Source organism: Pseudomassariella vexata (genome assembly GCF_002105095.1).
Source record: "Pseudomassariella vexata strain CBS 129021 chromosome Unknown BCR38scaffold_5, whole genome shotgun sequence".
Taxonomy (NCBI): domain Eukaryota; kingdom Fungi; phylum Ascomycota; class Sordariomycetes; order Amphisphaeriales; family Pseudomassariaceae; genus Pseudomassariella; species Pseudomassariella vexata.
In genome coordinates, this window is record NW_024467960.1 from 356,706 (window position 1) to 384,638 (window position 27,933).

At 51.0% G+C, this 27,933-nt stretch overlaps 7 protein-coding genes and 1 non-coding gene across 8 annotated transcripts; 1 reads left to right on the top strand and 7 right to left on the bottom strand.

Moving 5' to 3' along the window:
• The first annotated feature begins 565 nt into the window (after nucleotides 1-565).
• Nucleotides 566-668, top strand: BCR38DRAFT_t147. The gene has a single exon. It is a non-coding gene; the product is annotated as a tRNA-Thr (tRNA).
• Nucleotides 669-1,668: 1,000 nt separating this feature from the next.
• On the bottom strand, nucleotides 1,669-3,379 carry BCR38DRAFT_338884 (ammonium transporter MEP1; the record flags this gene model as incomplete). Its single annotated transcript, XM_040855652.1, has 4 exons — nucleotides 1,669-2,189; nucleotides 2,247-2,838; nucleotides 2,917-3,248; nucleotides 3,310-3,379. 4 exons carry the CDS (start codon nucleotides 3,377-3,379, stop codon nucleotides 1,669-1,671), a joined length of 1,515 nt encoding a protein of 504 aa, XP_040716820.1.
• A 5,700-nt stretch (nucleotides 3,380-9,079) lies between these two features.
• Nucleotides 9,080-10,095, bottom strand: BCR38DRAFT_428570 (uncharacterized protein). Its single transcript, XM_040859904.1, has 2 exons — nucleotides 9,802-10,095; nucleotides 9,080-9,753 (listed from the first exon to the last, which is right to left on the bottom strand). Exons 1-2 carry the CDS (start codon nucleotides 9,865-9,867, stop codon nucleotides 9,472-9,474), a joined length of 348 nt encoding a protein of 115 aa, XP_040716821.1. The 5' UTR covers nucleotides 9,868-10,095; the 3' UTR covers nucleotides 9,080-9,471.
• Nucleotides 10,096-10,485: 390 nt separating this feature from the next.
• Nucleotides 10,486-13,408, bottom strand: BCR38DRAFT_388964 (uncharacterized protein). The gene is made up of 3 exons (XM_040857538.1): nucleotides 13,214-13,408; nucleotides 11,956-13,151; nucleotides 10,486-11,784 (listed from the first exon to the last, which is right to left on the bottom strand). The coding sequence occupies exons 1-3, from the start codon at nucleotides 13,271-13,273 to the stop codon at nucleotides 10,887-10,889; spliced, it is 2,154 nt and encodes a 717-aa protein (XP_040716822.1). The 5' UTR covers nucleotides 13,274-13,408; the 3' UTR covers nucleotides 10,486-10,886.
• A 3,924-nt stretch (nucleotides 13,409-17,332) lies between these two features.
• On the bottom strand, nucleotides 17,333-17,558 carry BCR38DRAFT_428576 (uncharacterized protein). Its single transcript, XM_040859905.1, has one exon. The coding sequence runs from the start codon at nucleotides 17,529-17,531 to the stop codon at nucleotides 17,364-17,366; it is 168 nt and encodes a 55-aa protein (XP_040716823.1). The 5' UTR covers nucleotides 17,532-17,558; the 3' UTR covers nucleotides 17,333-17,363.
• A 386-nt stretch (nucleotides 17,559-17,944) lies between these two features.
• On the bottom strand, nucleotides 17,945-19,333 carry BCR38DRAFT_456546 (uncharacterized protein; the record flags this gene model as incomplete). Its single annotated transcript, XM_040861928.1, has 5 exons — nucleotides 17,945-18,392; nucleotides 18,448-18,617; nucleotides 18,673-18,740; nucleotides 18,803-19,033; nucleotides 19,090-19,333. 5 exons carry the CDS (start codon nucleotides 19,331-19,333, stop codon nucleotides 17,945-17,947), a joined length of 1,161 nt encoding a protein of 386 aa, XP_040716824.1.
• A 2,202-nt stretch (nucleotides 19,334-21,535) lies between these two features.
• BCR38DRAFT_483535 (uncharacterized protein) lies at nucleotides 21,536-24,003 on the bottom strand (the record flags this gene model as incomplete). The annotated part of the gene is made up of 7 exons (XM_040863637.1): nucleotides 21,536-21,639; nucleotides 21,718-21,831; nucleotides 21,913-21,954; nucleotides 22,044-22,086; nucleotides 22,248-23,114; nucleotides 23,200-23,780; nucleotides 23,835-24,003. The coding sequence occupies 7 exons, from the start codon at nucleotides 24,001-24,003 to the stop codon at nucleotides 21,536-21,538; spliced, it is 1,920 nt and encodes a 639-aa protein (XP_040716825.1).
• Nucleotides 24,004-26,796: 2,793 nt separating this feature from the next.
• BCR38DRAFT_167797 (uncharacterized protein) lies at nucleotides 26,797-27,278 on the bottom strand. The gene has a single exon (XM_040853825.1). The coding sequence runs from the start codon at nucleotides 27,233-27,235 to the stop codon at nucleotides 26,900-26,902; it is 336 nt and encodes a 111-aa protein (XP_040716826.1). The 5' UTR covers nucleotides 27,236-27,278; the 3' UTR covers nucleotides 26,797-26,899.
• Nucleotides 27,279-27,933: the final 655 nt, after the last annotated feature.

Sequence of the window (27,933 nt, forward strand, 5' to 3'; positions counted from 1 at the left end):
CTGAACGCACTAGAGCGAACACATCAAGAGCACTGCCCCGGCCACAGCCAAAGGTATCAGTATCCGTAGTCCCGTCACAGCATTTACTTCGGCCGTTAAGGTCAGACATACAGCAGCTATCAACATTAATGCAACAGTATTTGGCCTATCAATCGACTCCCGAAGGCTTTGAGCCCGGCATTTTGATACGTAAGCCCATGGGGGGTTACCCTGTAGCTATCTGAGCTTGGCTGGTGCATAAACCGCTGTAACACAGACTGATGTCTAGGTCGACAATGAGCACAGTCGGTTAAATCCGGCGGCAGGTTATAGAGACCACGCATGCCCACTACGAAAGTAATAGAGAACGAATCTAGTAGAGTTGGGCGTCCTACTAAGAATCCATAGTCCTACGCCGATATTAAACTTGACCTCTGCATTACGCTCAGGGAGCTGATAATGCGAGGGAAAACAATAGTTACGGACGATACACACTCGTAATACAGGCTTATACTTATATGCAGCGGGTCTTTGAACCTACTGCTTTCATAAGCCATACGCTTCCAAAGAACAATATAATACGAGAGTCGGCTGGTGTAGTTGGTCACTTCGCTGGTAGATAAGTCCCGATTTGAGCCTCGCCCACTTGGGTCGGTGACGAGTCGCGGGTTCGAATCCCGCAGCTGACACACAAGGGGGTTTAGTCAACCCTTACGGCGCGCTGCCCACCTTGTTGACTTCGCCTACCTAGCGATAATAGGGAGATTGGTGCAGTTTAGGATTACGAGCATCCTAGCCAGTCGACCGTCAAGCACTACGTCGGCGGAATATAACTCGACAGCCGGTCCAGAATTCGAATCGTTAATCCGACCCCTTATCGGACCTCGCCTTTCCGATAACGCTCGTCGGCGAACCCGTCCCCTCACGATAGAAGGCGCGCAGCACGCCCTCTCGCCGCGATTCTTGCGAGCGTCTAGACCACGTTACGGTCTATCCACTTGAGCGTATGGTTGAGATGTATACGCTCGACGAGAACCCCAATTAGCAGATACTACGACTTGTCGCGACAAAAAATAGTCGAGCATCTTCTGCACATCAGCAGCATCCCACCCCTGAGGACGAATTTAAGTGCCACATTACCACACTTATCGGTAGTTCAGGCAGGGGTTGTAGCACAGACTTAGGGAGGGACAGGAGGTTTAGTAGTCATTTGGCTACAAGTTTACCTGTATAACCGCCCGACGCGGCTTAAGGGCCCGCTATATCATCTATAGCCCCTTAAGGGAGTACTTGTAGAGGTACCGAGGGTTAACACCTACGGCGTATTTAATATTTTTAATACGAGATTTTTTTTTTCAAAAAAAAATCTCGTATTAGCATTCCTTAGTCTCACATATAGTCACGTATAGCCATTTAAGAGCGGCTGGGCAGAAATAGCCTAGTATTCGATCTATGCACACGACTAGTGTGTGACCGCCTAATAGTTAGAGCTGATGAAAACCTACAATAACATTTGTCTAATTAAGTATAACAACGTTTGGGTATTTTCCCCCCATTAGTCTCCAGATGCTAAGTAACGGCAAACGTCGCACAGAAGTGTAAGCGTCGATGCGCTCAAAATCCTGATACCTGATATGGTTTGACAGTATAGTGTTACATGTGCCTACCAGCCCCCGTTGCCTCGCTCTCTTATGGGGACCTTACAGATGTGCCAACCTTCTCCTCTTCGGATTCGAGGGATTGGCCGTTCGTGCTGGCCATGTTGGCATGTTGTTCAATGCCATGCTGGGGTACAATCTTGTGACCATCACCATAGGGCTCCTGGTTGGCCGGTGTCCATGCGAGGAAGTCACGGCGTACTTCAACATAGTCATAAGCGAACTCGCCCAGCTGGTCATCGTCCATACCGAGGAGCTCAGCTTCCTCACTCGCTCGGAGGTGTAAGCCAGGAATGATATCGATGAGCTTAGCGATAATGGCGGATACGACGAAAGCGTACGCGCTGCAGGCAACGATGTAGGCGATCTGAATGTAGAGTTGCTTGTAGTTGTGGTCCAACCAGCCACCGGGGTAAACGCCGTTGTTCACACCGTCCAGGCCAATGACGTAGTTGGCACCGAAGAGGGCGTTGAAGAGGAGGCCAACAATTCCACCGACGCCGTGTTCAGCGAGAACATCAAGAGAATCGTCAATCTTCACAAGGAACTTGACTACACACGGTGATTAGCAAGTTGCATGCCTTGGTGAGAATGGGGCGAAGAACCTACTCTTGGTAGCAAAGTTACAGCAGACGCCAGTCACAACACCCAAGATGACACTAGCCCATAGAGGGATGAAACCAGACGCAGGTGTCGCGGCAACAAGTCCAGAAATGATACCGGAACACAAGCCGACCATAGACCACTTCTTGGCCAGACGGAAATCAAGCAGGCACCAAGTCATGGCGGCGAACACGGCCGTCAAGCACGAGTTCCAGCACGCTATGACGGCACGCAGGTTGGCGCCGAAAGCAGAACCGCCGTTGAAACCGAGCCATCCAAACCACAGCAGGATAGTCCCGAGGGTAATAAGGGAAACGTTGTGGGGGCGGAAGTTGAGCATCATCTTCTCGTGACGACGCCCGAGAACCCATGAGTAGGCGAAGGCAGACATTCCGGAACCAATCTCGACCGGGCCTCCTCCGGCGTAGTCGAGGACACCGTATTTGAACGCCCATCCGTTAATGTTCCAAACCCAGCAAGCGAGGGGGCAGTAGACGAGCGTGGCCCAGAAAAAGGTGAAGACCATGGCGGGTAGGACACGGCCGCGTTCGGCCGTGGCACCGACCACAAGTGCTCCAGTTACTCCGGCAAATTGCATCTGGCGGGGTTTGGGTCAGTCATGGGGTCTAGTGAATTTCCGACGAAGGGGTTAGCTTTGTGTTCCCATGCGGCTTACCTGGTAGAACGAGTACAACAGCTCTGGAACGAGGGGCGATCCGGGCGAAGGCACGGCGAGAGTGTTCATGAGACCAAAGTGGTGCAGGTCACCGATGAAGCCATTGGTCGCTGTTGTGCTGAAGGCCAAAGAGTATCCCCAAAAATACCACTGAAAGATGACAACACTGAAGGACATCATAACAACCCAAATCAAAGAAAGCGCCGATTTTCTTCGAGACAGGCCGGAGTACAGGAAGGCGATGCCGGGTACCATGAGCAAGACCATACATGACGAGACGAGGATGAAGGCCTGGTCGCCCGACTGGAACCATTGGTTCAAATTCTCGGTACCTGTTGGGGGTCTGCGGTTAGTATCGTGCGCGGATCCGCCTTTCCGTGCCATTGGACGTACTGGAGTCACCGCCCGTCTCCTGGTTGGTGCCATTGAAGGGCGCAGGAGATCCAACCCAGGAATACGACATATTGCCGAAGGTTGCTTGGTCGCGAGGACCCGAGAATCTACGATACGCGTGAAGTTTTCCTGTAGGAGGAAGAAGGGCCTCTGTCGTCGAGGGTTGAGAGGCAAGCACGGGCGGGGTGCGAACTCTTCTATTTCGTCAGAAAGGGTCAAATGAACATAGAGAAAAAAGAAAAACCCCTGAAAGATTTACTCCTCTAGAGCGGGATGGGAGGTAGTATATGAAGGGACGAATCCACTCGCGCTATAAGCTAGCTCTTGGATCGACGGGCGCGACTTAGGACGAGAGTAGGCCAAATTGGACGAGAATCAGCCATCGAACCAATAAGAGGCTGTGAACGCTGCCATGGGGCGGTGGATGAGCTGCAGAAAAGCTGGACTTCTGCTACGACGTGCCAAGGGCTTGTTAGGACCGGTACAAGCTGCTTGACGAGTATCATGTTGGGGGCTTGGGGGCTTGCCGGGGCTGATGGGTCCCCCACGACAAGGGAATGCATGGGACCGGGATAAGAAGCCACCATCTGATAGTTGCGCACTTTCGGTCACATTGCAGCAGCCCAAGCAGCGATACCGCTGGCCAATGCTGCATTTACTTTTTTATCGTCACGGCTTTTGTCATACTAGTGACAATGCCGCTCGACGTTCTATTTCAGGGCTGCCTACCAAAGTAACTTTCGCTTCGTAAGTCGTCCCCTGATGAGGAGAAGTCACTGTTTCGTTCTGCGGACAAGCGCACCACCCTGTCAAAACTCACTTATATATGTAACTGGACGAACACAGTAACACGGCATGCAAACCCAAGCACGGTGCCCAACCTGGAATAAGAAGCAACCGTCGTAAGGCTTAACGGCGGATGTAACCAGAAACTGTCTCCAAACACGGACCCCTGGAGCCAACTACAGAGTCGAAAGTAACAGCAGTGCTAATGTTTCGTGCGCCGCAGAGGAAACTGCTTGGCGGAGCTTCTGTCTAACTCAAAGTGAATTCGCCATTGAGTAGAAGTGGCACGTGGATACTTTGTGGCTGCAAAAGCTGACTTGCCGTGCTGGGTCAGTGGTTTCCGTGCATCTGGATCTTGCGGAACGCCACGAGTTACCTCTACCGAGGTTATTGCTGTCGTTCAAAACTTGCGCCCATACCCCCCGTTCTCGACTCCATGTGGTTCCAGCAAGGTGGATGGGGGGACCCTGGCTGCTGCAGCCGCACAGCATTTCGCATCACGGCTGGTATGGGGACAAAATGTGCCTGTCGTCTCCCGCGTACACCGGACCAGGCCCGTGGCGTATCTCGTGGCCGCATGCCTTCTGGCAACCTCATGATGGCGGGTTGTTTGCTCTGCAATTCTTGGGGATTGGCATAGAAATGGCTGCAGTTCAACTGCACGCAGGCAAGGTTTCCAATGTGCCTGGAGCACGTTCCCTCGAAACGTGGGGAAGAGGTGTATGTATTACGAAATCATTTTCAATCTCACATGCGTCCTCTTACCAACAACTTCGCGCCGCGAATTGGAATCGTCGGATATTGGAATGGGTCCCGGAAACCTCACTACGAAACGGCGGGCATCGGATTGCAAGGTTCATGGTCTTATCTATCAATTTCCGTCATTGTGTAAGAGAGTTTGTGCCTGGACTGCTGTCCAAAGTCGCAGAGTTGGTAACACAACTATGAAAGTTGCACCGTGAAAGACAAACAGACCAGCACAACCCAGGAGTCTGTAATGACAACATCATAATTGGTTCACATTCTATGTTCGGCATTACGGGCAAATGGGCACCCATTACATGTGCCGGGTTCGACGTGAGCTCGACTGCTTGGTTGAAACTCACCCAAGCCCAGCAAGTACCTCCTTAACAATATTCAGCAATCTCGGAGTTCAACCCGGCTACTCAGCTGTTTTCCACGGATGGATCTCCCAGAGACCAGGGCACGCCGTCATGCCATGATGTCAAGTCCGGCGCCGCACCTCGATCCCAAGCAGTCATCACTCCTTATATCTACGTCTATTGAAACCAGAGGCGCAATAGTTCCAAAGATTTACATGTCTAACATGTCCCGAAACAGTCAGTTAACACGCCAAGATGCCCTCCATGAGCCCTCCATGATACCCTCCATGGCTGCCCACATCACCAGGACCATGCTGCAGTAGTAGCACTTTCCCCTCAGACGGGTCTCACGCAACATCGAATTTCCCGTCCCCCACGCCAGGCAGTCCAGTAATGAGCTGCCGAGCGCATACGACTGTAAGATGAGGCTGTCAGCCCCGTCACCGTAGTTGGGCTGAACCAGCAAACCAGATCAGCTTCGCCCCGGTTTGGGCCCTGACTTGCCCCAACAGTGAGAGATTTAAAACTCCTTTTCCGCCGCTGTGCGTTTGAAAACCCATCAACAGAGCCGGCCCCAATGAGGCAGCGCGATGGGAATCGCAGGGACGCCTTATCTCTTGGCATTTTGCTAGCGCGAGATAAGACGACTGGCCAATGAGAGCTCGCCGCATTTGTCGTTCTTCGAGGTCAGAACTCCATTGTAGTTGCCATCAAATCTTCGAAGACGGCGATGCTTGTCCTCGGATGCACCGTCGCAAACTCTGGGTTTTCCATCGCGATAATCCAAACCGACATGTGCCCATCGTCCCTCCTCGTTGTTCAGAGGACGTGAAGATAAGCTCATTCTCTATCACACGCAGGGCTTAGCTCCGAAACGTGTCCGTTTTCCATCACGTAACAGTTTTCCCCGACCCATTGGAAAGGCAGAGGATGCGCCCAGTGCGTGCCTTGCATTGACACCCCGGACGCCGCAATGGCTTCTAGAAGCATTCCACGCAGCTGTCCCCCCACTCGAAGCGACCCCGGATCGGCCCCTCCTATCAGAGGATAGGTCAACACCAAACAATGTGACTGGCGAAACAGCACACTCCGGTCGAACAAGAAAGTAAATCATGCTTGTCTACGAACTAGACTGGAAATGTTGAGCCATCACACTCTTGGTGTGCTCTTTGCTCGGCTATCCTCTTGCGTGACAGCAGGATACCCCACATTCTCACTTGCTCGGCCCAGGCCATACGGTGGCGTTGGTAGCATTTGGTTTCGCCTTCGCTGGTACTTATCAAGACATGGGCTGTGGCCTCGCCGAATCTGTCCGGAGTGTTATTAGGTATCGCTGGAGCTTGGAGTTGGCTTCGCCGGGTCTAGTACTGTAGTTGGAGAACAGAAGAACATTGTGCTTGACAAGTCGTGTACTGTTCAGTTAACTAACCTATCTACGGCCACCCTAGGCTCCGGCTACCCATTTCCCACTAAAAACCCGATATGTTAAAAGTCGATAATCAATCGAATATGAATCGCAAAACTATAATAATTTAAAGCATTTAGTCTTTATGTTGTAACGGGGTAAGGCCGGACATCAGGGAAATAGTGTAACGAAACCTCTAATAGTCTAGCTGCGTAAACCACTAAAGAGTCTGTAAGGGTTTGTGCTAGTAAGTAAGTCCTGCTGCGGAGTCCTTTAGCAATAATATCGGGGTCTGACGTATGGAGTATAGGGCTCTGGGTAACTGAAGTATTCAAGTAGGGTAACTGGGAATAGAGTCGTCAAGGCAGTTTGCCTCACCAATGGGTTAGATTGATGCTTAGATTGATCACTGAAGTAGAGACTGTCTATCTATGAAATGCCTGGGAGTCCTGTCCCTTATATATCCATCTCTCCTTCACTGGTCTCGTTGGATCACTCTTATCCGTTGTGATCCTGCTGGGGTGGCTCACTGGCTCACCGAGTGATCCAGTGATCCGTCACGTGACCTCCTAGTCGGTCCATCCTTTTTCCGTTCCTAGCTCCTATCCTGGTTTCCGGTCCTTTCCTGCAGGTATCCACCTAAGGCCTGCCAACGGGCCTATTCTGTGTTGGTTAGGAACGTGGTTCGTAACATTAAGGCACTTTTGTTGCCCCTTATAGATCTGCTTGTGCCTATCAAAGCTATTATTCCTATCGTTCCTCTGTTGAAGCCCTTATCTTCTCCAGCCTGCTGAGGCTCTAGTTATTAGTACCTGTTAAGGTACCTGTTGTTCTGATCGGAGTAAGAAAGCCTCGATCTTGTTATTCTTTCCATCTCCTGGGCAGTAAGGCCTTGTTGAGGGTCTTGTCCGTTGCTATCATCATCACACCTTGAACCTTCGGGCTTTTACCGCCCGTCGTTAATATTAGCCAAATTTAAGTAATACAATAAGGATATGTCAGGTTACGGCCTGGACCGAAGGCGATAGTACAGAGTGAAGGGGAGAAATAGACGTGTTCCCCTGGTGGTCACCTGGTGATCACTGGTGGTCACTTGATGATGGCAGGTAGGGGTGTCCACAGTAGTTCATTGATCTCTGCCCTCTCTATCTTCCTCCGTCTCGACTCCTTACTTATAGCCAGCCGAGGTTCTCTGTTGGATTCTGGATGTTTGCTTCCGCATGTCTGTGTTCCTCCGACTTCGGCCAATATCTTGGATAGCGGCTCCTTATCTGCAACCAAGCGATTCCCTATCCGCTGCAAACGGCTTCAACAGCTCTCATTCGCCACAAGCGGCTCTCTAGCCGCCACAAACGACTTCCTTCCTGGTGGAAGCCGGCCCGCCTCGGATGACACTTGTGGCTCTGACAGGATAACTCTACTATTACCGTGCTCTAGCTATTATATATTAGGCTATATTCTATTATTTTAAAGCTATATCTTTATTTACAGACGCCTTTACCTCCGTCGCTATTACCCGGGGTACCCGAACCTTAGGTCTTTCAGACAGCACTGATGCGAGTGCATATGGGGTGTGAATTGTTGTATTGGGAAAGGATGGCCAGGTCAGCTATTCTGGCCTGGCAAAGCTCTTTTATAGCTCTTATCTATCTTATCTCTAGCTATAGGGCAACCCCCCATGGGGTCACGTATCAAGCACGTAACCTAATAGAAGCTATTTCTTAGTTAACTTTTATTAAAAGTCGAATCTCCGGTTACTAAGGAAGCTCTTAGACTCTAATTCTTCAAACTATAGACTAGCTTATAAAGGATATAGAATCGACTAGGGTAGCCGCAGATAGTTAGTTAATTTACTGCTATCTGTCTGCTTGCTGGTTCTCTTGGCTTACAATGGAATAGTGTTCAGGTCCTGCTTCTTCTTTCTCTCGAGATAAGGACAAGCAGATAAAATAGGGCTGATGTATTGGGCATATCCATCATCTTTCCCTCAACACAACCTCTCACCCGCACTCATGCCTACACTCACTTACACGCTCTCTCAGACCCACACTCTCATTCGCAAGCTCTTTCACATATGCTCGCTCTCTCTACTTGTATTTTCTCTCGCAAAAGATATGTACTCTCATATACTAGGATGCCTCGTACATACATGTCTAGTCTCTGGTATATAGCCCCTTTCCTATAGCGTGGCAGTATTGCTCCAGATTGAGGTATATTCGCATTAGCACCGTACTCTATTGATGATATTCCCACAGGTTTGATATTAGCCTAAGGCGGATCTTTCGAAGCCTTGGTTAGTGTGAAGGTCAACCCTCGCAGACTCACTACAACCAGGTGACTTACAGCTGGAACACCTGCCATGGCAGTGTCAGATGGGAAGCCAATCATAACCCTTGTAGGAGCCCCGCCAAGCGTGGATGACTTAGTCGCGCTCCCTCAAACCTAAGTTGTCATCTTCTTTCCTTCGCTCCTTAGAGTAGAATCTTCGTCGATAGCACCTAATCGAGGTCTCTACCAATGCGATGCAACCCAGGTCGTGACAGTTAGCATTAACAGGACCGTTATCGAGTTCGTTTCTTCTTTTACGGTGAGACTTGCTCTATTCCTGCAGTTAGGAGTGTGTAAATCCGTGTTCCCGTCACCGCTTTCACAATCCCTCGATGCTATACAAGACTCCACGATAGCAACGGCGCAAAGTTTCTGGGCCTCTTGACGGGCTCTTTTTCTCGAGAATCCTATACCAGGACCAGAATCCTTTTTCTGGGTACAGACTGGGGCTTGGCTGCAAGCGAACCCCACGACTGGACATTTTCTAGACGGACTGTTTGTGTAATGGATTCGTCCTGCCCGAATGGCGTCATTTGATCATTACTTTTCAACACGGTAGCCATATCTCGTTCGAGCGTTGGAGAGTGCTAGAGCAGCTTCATACGCTGTTTCATAAAATGACACATGCATGCATCGCCGTTTCGTCTTGGATGTACGAGCAATGCAGCCGAGGCTGCCTGAACACCCGCGACGTGGATTGCCAATGACAACGTCCTCATCCCCCTGTTCATAGCTTTCAACAAGACCTATGCTCGCTCTCTCCCTCTCGCGGCTAGGCTGTGATGGATGTAGTGGTGAAATCTTTGGGTAGAGTGATGACCAGTAAGTAAGTTCGTCACCATGCAAGGGTACAATATTAACAGTATAAAGTATACTTGATACAACAGCCAGCTCATACGCCAAAATCCCTCCGCCAAGGGAGTCTAGCGGAGTCATTCCTTGAAAGACCGGTATCGGGCGATTGTAGATCGTATATTAAAGACTACAGAACTGGTGGCGTTCAAGAGTGCGTCTGGAAGTGGCCTCGAGCTTTGCGAAGTGATATCTCGCCAGGTAGTTTTATAAAGTAGCGATTCAACCTCTTGTTTCGACTCACGTGTACGATTTGATCCCGTCTTCGTCCACTGAGGGAGGTAGGCAACGTCCCAAAAGCATCAAGGAACCCCTTATCAGGAGTCGTGATGAAGATTGTGTTAACGCCGCTGCTGATTGCTTCCACGGCCAGGAGCTTCGTAGATAAAGAACGCGCGTTGGACTCTAGGCTCTTTAGTATTCGCGACAGATATCCAGCCACAGCCACTTCGGGTCATCGTCAAATCCGGTCGATCGATCATGAAGTCCAGGTCCCGGGTCTGTTGATGGAAAACCTCATAAGCCATCCCTGCGCTTTCACTTCTTTCTGTCGTACTCATGTGATGAAACGTCATTGTTCATGCTGATACCTTCCAATGCCTCACCTGGTGTCCAGCTACTCAGTCTCCAGTACTTACGGAGACCAGCCCAACATGTTTCGATTAGTCCGCCTCCAATGCTACCATTTAAGACGCTAATCAAGTGCGGGCGGTCTCTACATGTTTGAGGAGGCCATGCTATGGGTGCATCTACATCAACATACTTACAGGTTAGATCAAAACGACGAGATGAATACCATAAGCCTACCGCGAGCCCTCACTCAATGCCTACATGATGATACTGTACCATTCCCATATGAAGATACATGCTCTCACCCCATGGCATATCTCAAAGGCCTACAGGAAGTTCGAGACGTTTCTACATGATTAGACTAAGCCAATAGGAATACTACATACAGTTGCCGTATGTTCGAAGAGAATGCGAATCACCCAAGAACGAAATCTGTTAGCCAGTGAAAGAACACCGCTATCCCATGCAGGCCCCAGGGTATATGTAATGCCGACTCCTTCCTGAACTCCATACTGCATGCAAATTGCAAATTCTCAGACAATGGTCAACTCATCCGTCAACGCGTCTCGACTAATCTCATAGCTGAGGACCCTGAGGTCCCAATACTGTATCATGAGGCGATAGCGACGTGGGCCAGTCGTGGGAGGCTTTCCAGTCTGCGGCAGGGGCGCCACCGCGACCCCGTAGAGGGGAAATATGGGACGGAGGTGTTTATCCTCTTCTTCCTTGGTTGGCAGTATGGCCTCAATTTTGAAGCCTCGCTTGAACGGGAGGTTGTTGCCTTTTGGTCGCGTCAACGTGATCAATGCCACCCGACCGCAATTCGACCCTCCGACGACAAGAGACAAGTTGGGTACATGGATAATGTTGGCCAGTCGTGGGAATGACCATTGAAGCTCGGCAGGCGCCGTTGTCCTTGTGAAAGGACGGTGCTGTTTCGTCGCATGTTGGAACCAGATACCCACGCCGTCCTGCTCAGCGCTTTGCAGCTCGATGTCTGTCTCGTACAATCGTAGGATACTTCTCCCATCGTTCAAGATAAGATTCTGTTTTGACAAGCGTCTGGCTTCAGCGACGTTTGCCTCGCCAGAACTGCCATCCTTGAGCTCAGACGCCCATGATTTAAATAGTGCCGAACTAGTAGGTTTCAAGTCGAACCAAGGTCTGTTTTCAACGAAGCGCATATGTTGGTCAATCGCACGCCGATCGCTTTCGTGCAACGGAATATTTGAGTTGTCGCGGTCTCTTATCCATGGATGCAAGACCGAATTATTCGGCACGTTCGATATTGCTCTGCTGACGTCAATCCAGCGGCCGGCTTTCACGTCAAGAAACCTCGCATCCTGCTTGTTTAGGCCAAGCAAATCTTCATACCCCTCCGCTGGCAAAAAGCTGCTCTCAGGTAGAACTAAAATTCCCCAGCCCCTGGGTCTGCAGATCAGATCAGCATCATGGTAAGAGGTTCATCGTATGATCAAATGGTCTGTGGGAAGCAATGCAAGCGCAGATATCAGCGAACAATGAAACTGCGCCACCTTTGGATTTCCTCCACGGCAGCATTGCACAATAGATTCACAGAAAAAGAAAAGTGCTCACACTCACCTACTGAACTCGGCGGCGAAGCCGCCAGGTCTCGCGAGCGCCCTTTCGCGAAGAATACTAGGAATCTTGACGAAAGGTGCGTTACTCCATATATCCATGAGCCAGAGGTTGCCGTTGATGTCAATGGCCACGACCTTTTCAGCATTGCCGTGTTCGTCTTCGCTGAAGCATAGATTCGGTATGTTGTCGCCTGCTATGCCCGTCTCCAGGTTTAGTTTCCAATTGCTATCCCTCTTTCGAACCTTATCCTCAATGTTTTCTACGTGTCCACCTTCCTCCCCTTCCCATTCATAATAGTAGGGGTTTCCGCTCTGCCCTTTGCGGATTCTTCTGTAGAACTTTTCGTTTAGGGGAGCATCCGGCCACGTTCCTCGCCCTGAAAGTGCTGGAATGAAGACAGTAGCCTCGTGGCGGTTCGAACCAACAGCGATGAGCCGTGACTTCTTGTGGACGGCCAGACCCCAAGCAGAGATCTCGACGTTTTCGTGGAAAAAGGGTGTGAGGTTGCTGAGGAGATCCAAATCGCCCGTACCATGCTCGCGCCTCAAAACCTCATTTTCAATATGTCTGGTATAATAACCTATCACATCGCCATTATCATACGCCAAAATGATACACTCTTCGGCGCCCAAATCACCAACGATAAGGTGGTTAGGCTGGTATGGAATCTGTGCATCGATAATACCTGTGACTCGCCGCCCGGCCGCAGTAGGGTTCGGGGCTAATATCAGGTCGGGAACTGGCGACACGCTATGGGTAACACAGCTCCGGGGTCTCGAGACATGAATGCCCTCACGGTATGCGACGAAGTATAGATTGTAAAGCTGTGACAATGCGGTAAGGTTCAGTCGCCATTTTGAAATCTTGGGGAACGGGCTGCCTTCATCGTCCGACTCGTCAACCTCAATTTCGAGGGCTTCGAGCAGCCCATCTGCAACGGAATCATCGGAATCAGATTCGAGTGAATCGGATAAGTCCGATTCGGAAACTGGGAAGGAACCCGGCGACGGCGGCACCGGCGGGCCTTGAAGCTGCAAGGTTTGTTCGTCGTTGTCAAGACCGGCATCTCCTGCAGTGCTTTGGTCATCGTCCTCTTCTGCTTCTGCTTCTGCTTCAGCTTCTGCTTCCGCATCTTCTTCTAAATCGGCATGCGGAGGATACTCGTAAGGCACTCGCTTGTGCTTGGGTACGCGGTACTATAACGATAGAAGTCAGTGGGGTGGGTGTCGAGAACACTCCCTCGTGGGAGCTACATTACCCTTTGGCGAGCTGTTTCGCAGAAGCACCTGCTCACATTCAACTCTCGAGAAGAGGCCATGTTATCGCGTCATTTCCACCATCCGCGAAAACTGAAGTATCGATATATGCATTTGCGTGTGATGATTGAACTGTTGCTGGAGTCGGCAGTTCCCCCACGTCTGCGCCGGTAGTGACGCAACTTTATCGATAAAGCTACCGCAGGCAGGGTGGGCACAAGGCGCTTCCACATGCAGGAGCGACTTGACTTGCAAAAATACTCTTGAAGATGGCCCTGATCTGACCTAAGGAACCCTATGCAATTTCGATGACTCACAGTCATGACTACTGCGTCGATGCATTCTCGAGCATTCCAAGCCAATGAATCATTTATCGCAGTTGAAGGATGGAATCTTTCATGATTTCTATAAGTAAATGTATGGTGAAGTATTCTTGGATCCCTTCCCGCAGCCGAGCAAGGATACCGAGGGCGATCCGGCCCGCAGCCGAAGGAAGCCACAGGATTACTGTTCCTACACTGGCTATACTATCCACTGCAACGTCTTGTATGTGTGTGCATTAAATACTCTGTGGATTGTCAAGTCAAACAAGACCATATGGCTGACCATTAAAAACAGGCTGGCTAAAGGTGCGACCACTGTATATTAGGATTGATTTGATACCGAGCAATATTCGAAATTACCATTTCCAAGCACGGCAGACGAGATCAAGTTCTTAATGTAAGAACAGGATGAAGTCAAGAAAAGAGAAGCCCCAGATAAAATCTACTTCACACTAGCGTATAATGATAGCGGTTCGTCCTCGTACCCATGAGTACGTAATAGATCGTCAAATGAGCTCGAAATATGTAACTTTGGTTCTGATGGTTCACATCGAAAAATATATAGATTCATTACAGTATAGTGCGGATTCTTCCTATATCTCCAGATTCTTTTATTACAATCTGTGGATAAATTTCCCCAGCTATTTGGTCCCACTTCACACAACAACCTTCAGACTTCAATAAGCTATCTCTCGGCTAATCCAGACTCAAATAACCTGGGGGTTGCTGTAAGAGTTTCCTTAAAGCATACAATTCAATAATGGGTGCACTAACCACGGCCCCTAAGCACTGCGGCTATCTTAATATTTGTAGACCGTATCAACTTCAATACTAGGTCTGGATCCAACTCTGCCCACACTATGTGGATTGCCTCTCTGGCCCACGCTTCGTGGGGCATGTTATTCTTCCAATTAGTGTGGGGTGACTGGAATAACTAGCCACTTGGACACTTAGTTCCAAACTCTTCCTACAGAGCTTGGAGGAACACAGAGTAACCATACGAGAGGAACAGAGAACACTCGATATTGTATCCATCATATGAAGGTACGTTACGATCAAACATCATGATATGAATCAGGGTCCTTCCACAATTATATGTCTATAAGGTCCTGCAGAAAGCGTTCAGAGGCATCGTGGATTACCCAAACGCCCCGGGTTCTTCTTCACAAATTCGAGTCTAGCATCTCTTCCGTTGTTTGGTCAAACGGCCGCATGGTCGATTTGGTAGGGTTTAGGACTCATGGCCACCAAGTCCGCACCGCATCCGGCGAATGGCTGTCGCGCCCTGACGAACAGACCACTATAGGGGTAGTACCGGGTTCAATTCCCGGCGGAAGCACCAAACCACTTGGGGAGGATTACGGACCTACTCTGGCAATAAGACCTGTGAGCGATAAGCCCATTGAGGACAATGGTTTCAATTGACCAGAACCCGGCACTTGATGCGTGCACCTAGGGGGGAGGATGCTATAATGCAGCAGTGCGCAACGTTATAGTATCTAATTGAATGGGATTCACCTAACCAGTGGGTCCCCTACCTTTTCGTATCAGGTACGTAGGAAATGAATCTTGGCGTAATTAGAGCAGTTTAAGTCACTAGCACACAAATAAGTACTCAAGTATGATTCCGCTATGGTGACGTCTCATAAGCAACCATGAAAGGAAGGTTTGTAGCTCTCATGTGGCTATAGTTGATTAACTCTTGTGTAATTCATGTCATGAGGGTTACCGGGGTGGAAAGTCCTCGTGCTACTAGCACCACCAAAATGGACGACATAGTCCACAAATCATAGTGTTCATCCACGTTATAATAGTTGCTAGGACATAAACAGCTCGATGAAGCACTGTGCGGAATGCTGCCCAATGCAACGATATCATACCCGTTCTGTGCCCTCGACTTGAAACAAGAATAGTCGATGAACCCGAGGGTATAATGAAGCTAGTCATGCACTATCAACCATAGAGACCCAAATTCTATCAGCATCTGCGATCGCCACCATTGCATTCACCCACGATTCCTCGTTCATATACTAATAAGACCACACCGCGTCGAAGACGTCAATACCCGACCTCGACTCAGCTGAAGTGAGTAAGTAGACAAGCTTTTAAATTGCCGTCAGGCATTGACAATGCCGCTGAAAGACCCATACAACCATACTGCTTTCAGGTGTTTCTGTTTTTGTTTTACGTGCACTGCTGCAGCCACAGAGTTACATCGGCAGATAAAGCAAAGAAAATTACGCGTTCAACAGTCAAAAGAGCCACACTCATAGTATGCTCCACGCGTACCGGACGGGAAGACGGAGAAACCCGTCACGTCCCAGGAACCAGAGCGGTGGGCTGCACGCTAACCAAGGATTGGACGAACAACCCACTAGAGATCTTGGGTCGTTGGACGGCAAGAGATGCATGAGCTAGTATCAGATACTAGGCGGTAGGACCGTCGGTACGTGAAGAAGCTAGGGGCCGGGTGGACAGACAGGCGCGTAAGAAACGGCTACGGACATGGAGAAGGGAACCCAATGTACACCTTTAGTTCTTACAGCAGCATGGTACAGACACTTGGTACCAGTTGTATGCAGAAGTCACTTACCGGTGTGCTCGCTTGATGATCTGAATACCTCATCTGAATGCCTCGTCCTGGCCCCGCGTATGCTTCCACGTCAATATTCCACCATCAAAATCAAAAATACCATCACGATGTGCTTTATGCCACTTGCACAAATTTGATGAGATGTTCATGCTATAGTTGAGTTGCTGTAAGATGGATAATGAATAATGAATAAGTGACGAAGAAATGACGTGTTCTTGACCGTTCTTGACAAGGTGTGGTTTTGAAGAATGCTCGGTCAGACGAATATGTCATGGTAGGCACACCGCAAGTCTCTCGCAAGTGCCGATGATTGGTGGGAATCACAACCGTCCTTCCAGTTCTCTAGTCGGCCTATTAGCGGACTGCGGCTGATATTTGACTCGTTGTTTCTTCCCTGGACTCACCGTTATGGTCGAGACGTTGAGACTAGCAATGCCACGTGAGCTAGCCTATTGTAGGGACCACCTTGTCCATATAGACAAGAAGGTTCTTACTAAAGAACGCCAACGACTACCTCAACCCCTTCCCCCCTGGACTTTGCAAATTTGGTGCCGCGGATTCGGGTCAGGAAGCCGACCCTGTCACACGCTGCTAATCCTCTGACCGGGTTGACCAGAACCGGCTTTGATTCCGCTTGCTAAAAAACGGCCGGGGTATCATTGCGCTTATTCCTAACTCTTACCACAAACACCCTATCCCTTATGCCACTCGACTATTATGTCGTATACTACGTAGTGGCTCAAATTAATCCCATGCATGTACGCCTCGGACGCAGAGGTTGTCAACTGGAAGGTTGACGAGAAACTCATGCATCCCCAGCATCGAACCAGTTATACTCGGCAAGTGGACAAAAATGGAGCGCACTCCGCATGCCGAATAGCTTCATCAGTCACAAGCCATAATGTTTCACACTATAGATCGATATTCGTTCCATGTCTGCCCAATTCGAGCGCCACATGGTTTGGGGTAAAGAAAAAATGACATTTGACGAATGGGACACAAAAGAAAAAGTAACAAGACGACAAGTGGCGTGCGCCATGGATGCAGCAGTTGGGAAGCCGTTTTTTTCCCCAATGCACCTCGAGTTAAAATCCCGGTTCACCGGCTGCATAAGGCGTGATATTCGGAGCTGCAGAGCGCCAGCGCAAAAGCAACTGTAGCACCCCGAGAAAACCTTTTGAGGGTAGAATCTGCATGCGGCACGCCTAACGCACACGACCTGCCATCTGCTTTTCTTCATCTCTTTACCGGAACGCTGTCGTGGTCGAGAATTTCTAATGCGGAAAGCCGTCGATGGGGAGAACGGTCGATGAATGAAAGAATCGCAATACTGAGGCAGATGCCCCCCCGAAGCCGCCGGTACAAGTGACACGTAGCTCCGACTTGTGACTTCGGATGCCCCATCTTAGATTGAAGGCGAAATTGCAGACGTCGCAGGGATAATTCTATTGCATTCAAAGACGTTGGGGATCTCAAATGAGGTGTTTGCTGGAGTCATTCTTATTGGAGGCTCGTACCTCGTGACACATCCACACTTGCGATATTAGACACACGCCCCCCTTTCCGCCAATGCTGACTATATGCTCACCAAATATGCCCACCAAAGTTCCTAATCTATGACCGCTTTGAGCCATTGCCCTCCAAAGCAACAGAAAATCACGACACGCCGTCAATCTAACCAACCTGAATTTTAGTTTTTGCCGTAGCCTTCGACCGAAGTATGCACCCCAACGCCGATTTTGCCTGCTCGGGTCAATTCAGGGACCTGCAGTAGATAATATGTATGGTGCACATCCAAACGCTTGGCTATTTCTCGCCTAGTTTGTGTACTTGCGCAGCGGAAATTCGTCGCCCGGCATCGGCGCCAAGTGCCATGTCTTGATGGCCTTTTTATCGAAGGCATCGTGCCACCCACGTTGGAGAGCGTCGGGTATGGCCCATCCCAACTGTGAGTTGCGTAGTCTCATGCGCACCAGGTGTCTCTTCTCTTGGCCGGTGGAGCCATCGACAAACCCCTCCCGTCGGTGGAGTACAGCAAGGTTGTTGATGAAGTGCATGTCACCGGCCTGGGTTTGAATCTCAAGTTGAGTTGCCTGTGCAATAGCCTCGATTGCATCAAGTGCCTCGCGCTGCCGATCCGTCACCTTGGGCAGATGGTCTGGCCGTGGGTGGATGTCACTCCCGATGAGATGAGAGCGGCCGCTGAGATTCATGATCAGTCTTGATTCATGGTTGTAGATGACAGGCCGGCACTGGAAACGCGGCCTTAAGTGATATATTAGCATTGGTTACGACGGGGGGATACGGGATTTGAACGTACATGGCAAATGGCCAGTCGGACTTGGCCAGTGTACGAATGATATCAGGCCGGTGGGCAGCAAGAACGTTGTAAATCGTGTAAGCAGACGCAATAATGCATTTCCCCCCAGCGGCTGCTGTGCTTCTCGTCAACCAACTGACGACGTCGCCTGCCTCTTCATTGTGGAAAGTCTGTGATCCCAGGTCAGTCTTTGGTATTACAGGCATGGATGGAGAGCTAGCGTACGATGGCGGCAGTGGAGTGACGGTGGTGACCCGCTTTCATCTTTGATGAACTGTCGGCAACAATGTGAACTACGCCCACAGGTGAGCATGTATGGTTCCAGCGTAAACAAGTAGCATCAGATAGCACTAACCCAGCATGTTCCCCTTGTGGTCCTGACGACCCGGTTCATCGGCGATGTGGGCTTGGAGCCCAAGCCAGATAGTAGTGAGGTCCTCAACTGAGTAGTCGTTGGGGTTAATTCCTCGAATGACGGAAAATCCCTTGCCGTCATGCAAATCGTGGCTGATGGCGGCGAGCTTGGATTCCAGCGTAGGGAGGGGAAAATTGTCACGAGTGACAAGGTCACCATCCAACTCGAGACCTTGGATTTTGTCAGCAGGAGGCTTAGATCTACCGGAAGACGAGTTGACAACGAACCCTTGAACTTATGGAGGGCAGACGAGACCTCGGACAGCTCCGCACCGGTCAATTGGAGAACGTATTCAGCGTGGTGCTTGAACTGGGCCCCAGACCATGCGAGTTGGCTGTCCAAATGTACGGGGAAGCCAGTAGGCAGACTGCAAGGATCATCAGGGGAGCTAAAGCATCCCTCCCGAAACTGGGACTGGACAACCGTATTCAGAGAAACAGTGGCGACTGGGCCAGCATCGATGTAGTCCATGGCAATGACTATGATCACATGTCAGTTGCGAACCGTTTACACAAGTTGGGAAAATATCACACCTGGATTATGAATGGGTGGGTTAAAGACCTGACAGATGAGGCTCAGGACGTAGCACCAAGAGAGCGAGCTTCCCGAGTTTGTCGGCGCAAACTGGAGGGAGTTGTAAGACGTGGTGCAGAGGGAAGACACGAGTGAATCAAAACGGGTGCCAGGACTGCTTCTTTAATATCAAGTCGAGCGAGGCGGTTGACTAGGACCTGAGACAGTCCAGGGCAGCAGCCACGCTCGTCTCATAAATACGCAAAGTAGACCTGGTGGGAGGGACTACGCTCCGGTCAACAGTTTCCGCCATACACCCCCGACTTATACGATGCGTGAGGGCAGAGGGCCAGGTTTCAAGCGAGTACCTGGCCTTCTCGCCTCCCCGTACCGCAGGGCTACGTAGCACAAGCCTGAGGGCAGCAGCCGAAGTGCAGAGGGAAGGACAGAAGATGAAGAATATTTCAGGTCTGGGTAGTTGCATGGAGTAGTTGCAGTCAAGAGCGTTGGGCAACCAGAGCCAGAGGCGACTGCGGAGCAGCCAGCCAGTCTGGAGCGTGTGCGACTAGGCGAGATAATGAAGGGCGTCGGAATATAGGTAAGGAGAAAGGATTAACTGCCCGCAAGGTCCCGAGAAAGCCATCCACGTCGTAGAGAAAAACCGCTGTTGTGCATCAAGCAATGCTCAAGCATTGATGTGACACGACGACGACATTTTGGCGGCGAGATGGTCATATTTGATCGATTGCTGGTCACATCCGGCGAGACGTTGTTTCCTGTGACTAGCCCGGTCCTAGAATGGCCGGGTGAAGAATATTGTGGAACAAACGTTATTAGCACACACAGATCCCTACGAGCTGCTCCCTACCCGGCACAAGGCCGGGCCTTGCCTACCTTGGCCATCTGAAAGCGTGAGCCGCATCGAGCGGGACAGGGCAGGGAACTGGGTCGTCGGGGGGGGGGGGTGTGGATGTGGGTGTGGGTGTGGGTGTGGGTGTTGGCGATGTCTGATGTCTGATGTTTTGAGATCACAAGCTAGGCAAAGCCCAAGTCCACACAACAAGCGTTTGGATAGGCTAGGTAGTGACGATGCTGCAGTCGGGTCGAGATCAGCAACGAGGTCCGTCGATGGGCTCCAAATAGAGATCTCACCGACTGCACGACGATTGAAACGGAGATGGTGGGGGGGTGCGCACGAGTGGTCGAGTGGTCGAGGGGTCCAGTTTGTTTGGCTTATTACTTGTCAGTGGACTTTGATCAAACTTGACCGACCTGCTACCTGCTTGGGGGCCCCGGGAGATAGTTGAGAGAGATCATGTAGCTAGGCTGCGTGCATGGTGCACCTGGGCAGGCCGATACAAGTACATCAATCATGGTTCACCCATCGTAGCACAGTACTCGTAGACACGAGAGGGCAACGGAGGCACCGGAGACAACTCCGGCCCTCGATACGCAGACTCCCGATATTGGCCCAATTCAAAGACGCATCGACAAGGAGAAATGTGCTCAGCGCCGGGCGGACAGAGTAGTCCCGTCCTCCGAGGGACGAACAAATCGTGTCGATGCCATTTGACCTTTTCAATTTAGAAGGCCCGGCCCGCAATGCGTCGTTACACAACTTACATGGCAACACAAAAAAAGAAAAAATGTGCGTGCTGGAATATGTCAACCAAATTTTAACGACGCGCAACCATCTGAAATGGTTGCCAGGATGGTGGACAGGCGGGTGGAAGAGGGGGGATGGGTGGACAAGCAGCCATGACAGGCACTAGCAAATTCTGGCTTCTTGGGCCCCAATAGCTCCATTCGTTATGTCTCGTTCGGGAGACGTGCATTTGGCTAAGATTGATCGATTCCTCTCTAACCTTGTCGCACCGGGAACAGGGGTTTGGGTGCAGCCTCCGCCGATCCGATGGACTGCCCATCGCACCCACTCTGTCCATAGCACAATTCACCACCAAAAAAACAGGCTCCGAAAAGTTGAAATGTGGTGCCGCATGTGCGTCCTGCTATCCGCCCGTCCTTTGGAGCTTGTCTGGAGCGCAGCATGCATCTGCATCTGCATACATCAACTCTAAAAAACTACATACGACTACACACAAGGTACCATTTCACCTCGTTTCGCTATCCGTCCAATCACCCCGGTCGTTCTGGTTCCGATTATATCAGTGGTTGGGGGAGCCAGTTCTCCTCGTACATCTGACTTATAAAATAGAAATCGTTTTCGTAAGCGTTGCTCTGGCGGACCTTCTCCCACAGCTTCTCTGTTGGTTCATTGCGTATTAGTAGCGGGTCCTCATGACTTGAACGGCAAGGTCGGATGCAGGGAACAAATCTCATACTCTGTTCTTGGACTACCCTCCTTGTGGTGTGCACAACCTGCACCTTCTTCTGGTCCAAGTTGGCAAGGGTTTTCAAATCTTGTTCCTTGCACTCGGCAGAAAATGGATGTATGCCTATTCGTCTAATGTTAGTGCGTGCCGCTTAATACTCAATCCCCTACCAGCGACCATTCTTGGGATCTGCGTCGTCCTCACCTTTGTTGACGTAGTGGAAGTATGCCAGGAAGATGTTGGCACCTGTCCGAGGCGGATTAGTGCTTCAGTCGTCTCACAAGATCGCTCCACTTGAGCACACCCAGGCGGGACAGTGGAAAGTTGTGTCTTACCCATTTGGTATTCGCGCACCATGTCTTCTCTCGCAAAACGTGCCTGTTGGCCCGTCAAAGTCAGATCAGCTCAATCTCTCATCCCGGCAACCAGCTGCATGTGCCCCGCATCGTTTATGGGGCACATGTTCAATAGACCTAAATGGGGTCTACGAATACACAGTGCAGGGAAGAGAAGAAGAAAAAAAGAGTACTTGAACCCACCTTGATCCCATGCTTTCGAGCATAGCCGGCGTCGTGTTGACACAGCAGCGACACATTGTGCAAGAGGATGAATATTACGAGGTACGTCGTCAGCCACGTCGCATGATTGTTAGCTTGTATCATGACCTGCAGGTGCTCCAGCACCTCCCTCCGCAGTTTCGCTTGGATCTGATGGATCAGGACGAGCTCGATCTGAGCACCCATCACCGGCGGCAGCGGGATCTCTCCCTTGAGCGGGCTGGTGTCGTCCATGATGTCCCTCGACATGCCCAGCGTCTCGTCTCCCACGATGACGGTCGACTTTGTTGTCATCCGGATGGCCACCCACAGCTGCAAAACTTTTCGGATGAGGTCTCGTTCCTTGCCCTCGAGCGTCTCATCCGCCACCGCCTTCAACGCCAGTCCATACGTCCATGCGATGAGTTTTTCCTTGCTTTGCAGAATCTTGGTCAAGCATTCCTTTACCCCTTGGTTGATGTGCTGTATGTATGTCGTCTTGGCTTCCTCAATATTGACGATTGCATACGCAGGAATGGTGACGCTTCTTCTCGTGCCATTGTATACCCATGTCCTCTCGAGCGAATCGCCATCCTGTGGGATAAATTGACGGACGCGAAGCAGCACTGGCTGAGTCCACCCCTCCGTTACACTAACGTTTTTCGTCAGAGGCGAAGCCCATTGTGATATGTCATCCGCGATCCCCTCCGTCCACCTCCGCGTCCACTCATGGCCCTTGACTTGGCCGGGCTTGAAAAGCTTCACATCGGTGATCTTGTACCGAAGACAAGGTAAACGCCAAATTTTCCCGTTGGAGACCTTGGAGCACGTCAAACATGTGCCCAGCTTATCATCGGGGTTGGTGGCACACTGCATCGCAGAGTCAGTGAGTTCTCGAATCGGATCCCCCACGTCTCGGCAATTCCACAACCACATCAACATCAACCGCACTTACACGAATTCGCTGCATTCGGCAGCGGATGCACGAGCCAATTTTTCTCGTTTCTGCCGTCTGCTCCCGCTCAACATTACTCTTGAATGGGCCGCGCTTGGATGGAGGCTGGTTTCGCTGGTGCGATTGCACCATGTCTAGGTTACGAGACTGTGCCATCATGCGTGCTCGGTCACCGCCTGGAGATAGGACACCGGAATTTGCCCTGTAGCCTGGCACATGCCGGGGAGGGCCTTCATATTGGGGATGTCCAGCATCGTATGAATTTCTCACGTGATTTGCGACTGAGTAGTCCTGTACATCAGCCTGGCCTACGTATTTATGTCGCGGCGAGGTGTCTGGATAGACCATACCCTCGTTCCTCGTGCTGGGCTGAACTGTCATGGGCTGGCCGGGTTGGAGCACCGGGAAGCCGGACACAAATTGCGAGGCAACAGGAGAGTCATCATAAGAAAACACATCGACTTGTTCTGGAGACACGGTCCAGGGCTGGCTCTGAACTGGCGGAGATTTATCGTTGAAGTATGTTGGTGGCCGCGTAGCGTAATCAAGTGGTGTCGCGGCGGATGATACGCCAGTATATCCTATACGGTGGTTTAGTATGTCTCAGATGAGTGACCGCGTAACTCGACACGAACCTCGAGGTTGGGTATCACAGGATGAACAGGGAGGGCAGAACGAAAAGTTGGCAAAACAACTGGCTAGACGCGAGCTGTCGATCCCAAGAGAGAAGCCGCTGTCTTGGTCGTGACGGAGACGTTCCTGACTGGACGAGCCAGGAGGAGACGACTTTTCCTGCGTCGACATGTGAGGAATATCTGTGCTCAGTCGCGGCCTCTTGGGAGCTGGATCCGATGTAGTAGTAGCAGGCGACGACGAGACCTGATGACGGCTAGGGTTTTGGTCGAGGACCAGAAGCTGGGAGGGCGAGCATCCAAGAATAGAGGCGGCCTTGTCAAGTATTTGTAACTCGTGGTCGGAGAAGCCTACTGAACGACAAAAAGAGGTAGATGCAGAGGAAATAGAATGTCCCTGGGGCACTGGCACCGCAGGGGCGTCTTCGTGGCCATAGGGCCGGCGCCTTTTGAGACCCTCGACATGACTACGTTGTGTATTCTAGATGCAAATCAATCCACGGTACATCAAGCATTGAATATGCAATAAGCCGCCGTCAAGCGCAAAGACTAACAGGAAAATGGCAGAAGATCTTACCATTTTGCTTGCCACATAAAGGGTGTGTTGGACAGCGCGAAGCAGGGCATGTACTTAGGCGTGCCTCGACTTGTACAAAGGTTATGAACAAGCAGCAGCAGCGGCAGCAGCAGGCACGAGCAGCGCGGCAGCAATTGTTGCGCCTCACCCGCCTCGGGGAGGGGGTGGGGTCAGAATGAAGACACTCGGTCTGACTGGAGCCTCGCACTTCAGCGTCTCACGAGTGTCATTGCCGCAATTGAGATCCCTTGCTGGGGGGGTTCGCGCAGAAGTAATATGTGCGAGGAGGGAGTCTGGGTAGAAATCAATGTTGAGAGAAGGGGCTGAATCGCGGCCAGGCCGGGCTAGGAAGAAAGCGGGAAGCCCAACGAGGGGAGATGTCAAAAAGAAACGAACGCTTGTGCTGCCACGGTGTGATTGGAGAAGGGTATGGATGTGGTTCGGTGAGAGAAGTCCGTCGCAAGGCCGCTGAGGAAATCGCTTCACCGGTTCAAGAGGTCAGGATGGGGGAGACGAGTTTTGCCTCCGCTTGTGCGACAAAAAGAAGGGGGAGAAAAAGAACACGGGCCAAATTGGCTGAGACTATTATGCCGGCGATTCCAACGTTGTTCTTAGGCCTATAATTCACCAGTTATCAATTGCCCACGTCACAGCCTTTGCAGCAAGATTGCGAACAGGCCCTGCAGCATCCGCTTAAAAGGCGAGGTACGGGCGTTTTCCATCCTTGCAACCAGGCTGCGTCGGTAAAGTTGGGTCTGCTCCCTGGGCGACCTCTGCCCGCGCCTCGAGCAAATCACAACGCTTGCAGGCGGTCAACTGACCTCCTGCGACTTTGAAACTTGGAGCCGAGGCCTGAGCTGTACCGTGCCGCAGCTCTTACGACTGGGCATCCCGCGGCACTGGAACCATATGTTGCGGACATGGCTCCCGGTTGTCCGTCATGTTGTCCTGGTCCGACATGGAATTTTTGGAGCCCATGCGCACACCTCACAGTGCGCTTTCAAGGCCAATTGATGGCATCAGAATTCCCATCCCCGGTTTGACATTCGCTGGCCTAGATGGCCGATCGGGAGCTATTTGCCCGCTATCTCCTGCCACATGATAGAATGCAGTCCGCCCAAGTACTCGTATTTTTCGTTCTTTGTACCAGATCGGGCCGGCACGGCGACAAGGCGACAAGGCGACGGACGATCTGATCAAGGAGCTTCCCTGTATTCGACCATTACGTCCAGAGTAACCCGCCAAGCTAAGTGCTGGACGCTCTTGCGGCCGGTGGACCGGGCTCGGGCTCGATATCAGGTTGTCAAGTGAATTCTCGCCTGTTTGGCGTTCTTTTCGTTTCGACTGATTCACTTGTTCAATACGGTAGCCTGGTACGTGTTATCTGTCATCATGCTGTTGCGACTGGTCAAAACTCGACTGCATAAGTGATCAACGACAAACCAACGTTGAGTGCTCTGAGGTAAGCGTCGTTGGTCCGTTGGGCACACACTGTGCCCTTGCCCTCCCCTGGTTGGTGGATGGCATGCCAGCCCACCTTATACACCCTCTTTACATTCAACCGTTCCCCCGTTGTACCAGGCTCGAGGTGCAGAATGAAACGCCACAAGCCGCAGAGCACAATCAGCGTAAGCAATTGCCAATTGATGCATGACGGTGGGGGGGCGGTGACGGTGATAACACAATATTGTTGTTTGCGCGCAGGCCCCCAGATTTTCAGCAACCGATGACATCACATGAGAAAACGACGGCATGCTATCAGCATTACATGTGTTCGAGGCATGTTTGGCATACCAATTCTGACGCATGGGTCTACGAATCTGGCGGAAGTGTTTTGTGTCTTTGGGGGGCGCATGGCGACAGGGTTGCTGGCGTGGACAATGCAGGACCAGGAATCGACGGTGGGACTCGGGACTGATCGTGCAGATTTCTTGCTTTGTGATAGCCGTGCCCAAGTCCAAGAGAATTTCACGGCCCGTTGATTGCCAGGCCAGGTCAGCGCTGTTCCCGGTGTTGCTGCGTGCTTGCTTGTTGGACGTTGAAATAGACTCGGAAACAATCGAAAATGACCAGAGGAAGTTACAGGTTTTTACGGAAATCGCGACATGTTACGCAATTCACCCCTGTTTGATGGGCTTAACCTGAAAAGTAGAAAGAGCTGCCTGGAGGCAGGCCATATCTGAAAGCGGGAGCCTCGACGCATACCACTATATAATTGTAGCTAGGAGTACCAGGTACCGTAACTTTTGAAACCTAGTGTTCGAACCACTTATTTTAGCTCCCGCTGAATTAGAGGGCACCAGCTGACTATATATGTATATGGTAGGTGAATATAATAACAGCAAATACAAAACCATTCTTCGGGCAGGAAGAGTTCTGATTCGAATGCAGGCTAGAGATCACCATATATCAGCTTCTAGCAGGTTTATTATACCTCGCCTTTGTGAACTTGGCGACTGACACAAAACGGTACCTTACTACTGCCACCGAGCTACCTAATCTGTGATGCTTTCTGTTTATGGTGACGATCAAATGCTCTTGCTCTAAACGGTACTCCGCGATTGGGCCTCTCCAACCTCATAGTTTCACGGCCGTGCGACCAGCCAACCATGAAAACGCACTGTATTCGCCAGCGTTGACCGGTCGCCCGAGTCAGATATTGAAGCTGTATTCGACCGCTATCCAGGACAGGACATGGTACCTTGCGGGGTCCCTGTCTCACCGAACCCCGTATCACGGCTAGTCTTCCAACCAAAAGTTTGAAAAGTAATGAAACATCAAGCTCCCAGCAACCTTTAATAGCCCTGTTGCAGCCGGTGAGCGACATCAGCCACTGATGGTATGCAAGCTACCTAGGTTAATGAGTAAGAAGTCATACCTTGGCAGCAATTTTCATGATCTGATACCAGTAAGTGTGCTTCAACTAGCGAGCACCCCACGTACTGTGGAACGACATGTATTCGCGACAAGTGATGGGGAAGCGGAGAGAGGGCCCTTCAGGGCGCGCTTTCGTGAACTCTGGCCCATACTCTGGTCCAACCTCTCGTTCGGACCTTGACTCCGTACCAAATTCTCGAATCGGGTGGCTTCCAATCAGCGGCCAAAGGAAAACTTGCATGCGAATACAGCCAACCTACCCGTGTGATAATGGTTTGTCTTTGGGGGGGGGGGTATGTTGGATCTCGTGATGGTGGTACCTTTTCTGTTGGCCTCAATGTGGAGCAACTAAGGCGCATTAAGTTAGTTTGGAATCCGCCGACTTTAGGTACACGCCAGACGCGACTTGCCAGCTTACCTCCTAACGTCGAATTGATGATTGGGCCTTCTTACGCCCAGTCTTCAACACGAGTGGACTTTGCATGCGTGCGTCTCAAAACCATCATTCACTTGAGCGATGTTTACGGATATGCGAATGAATGCTAAAGTGCAACGGACGTCGTCATTTCTAACCTGCAGATGCAGTCGTCATGCCAGGTCGCGAACCTCGACCTCCATTGTTTTCGGGGACAAGGCGCGGTCAAGGCA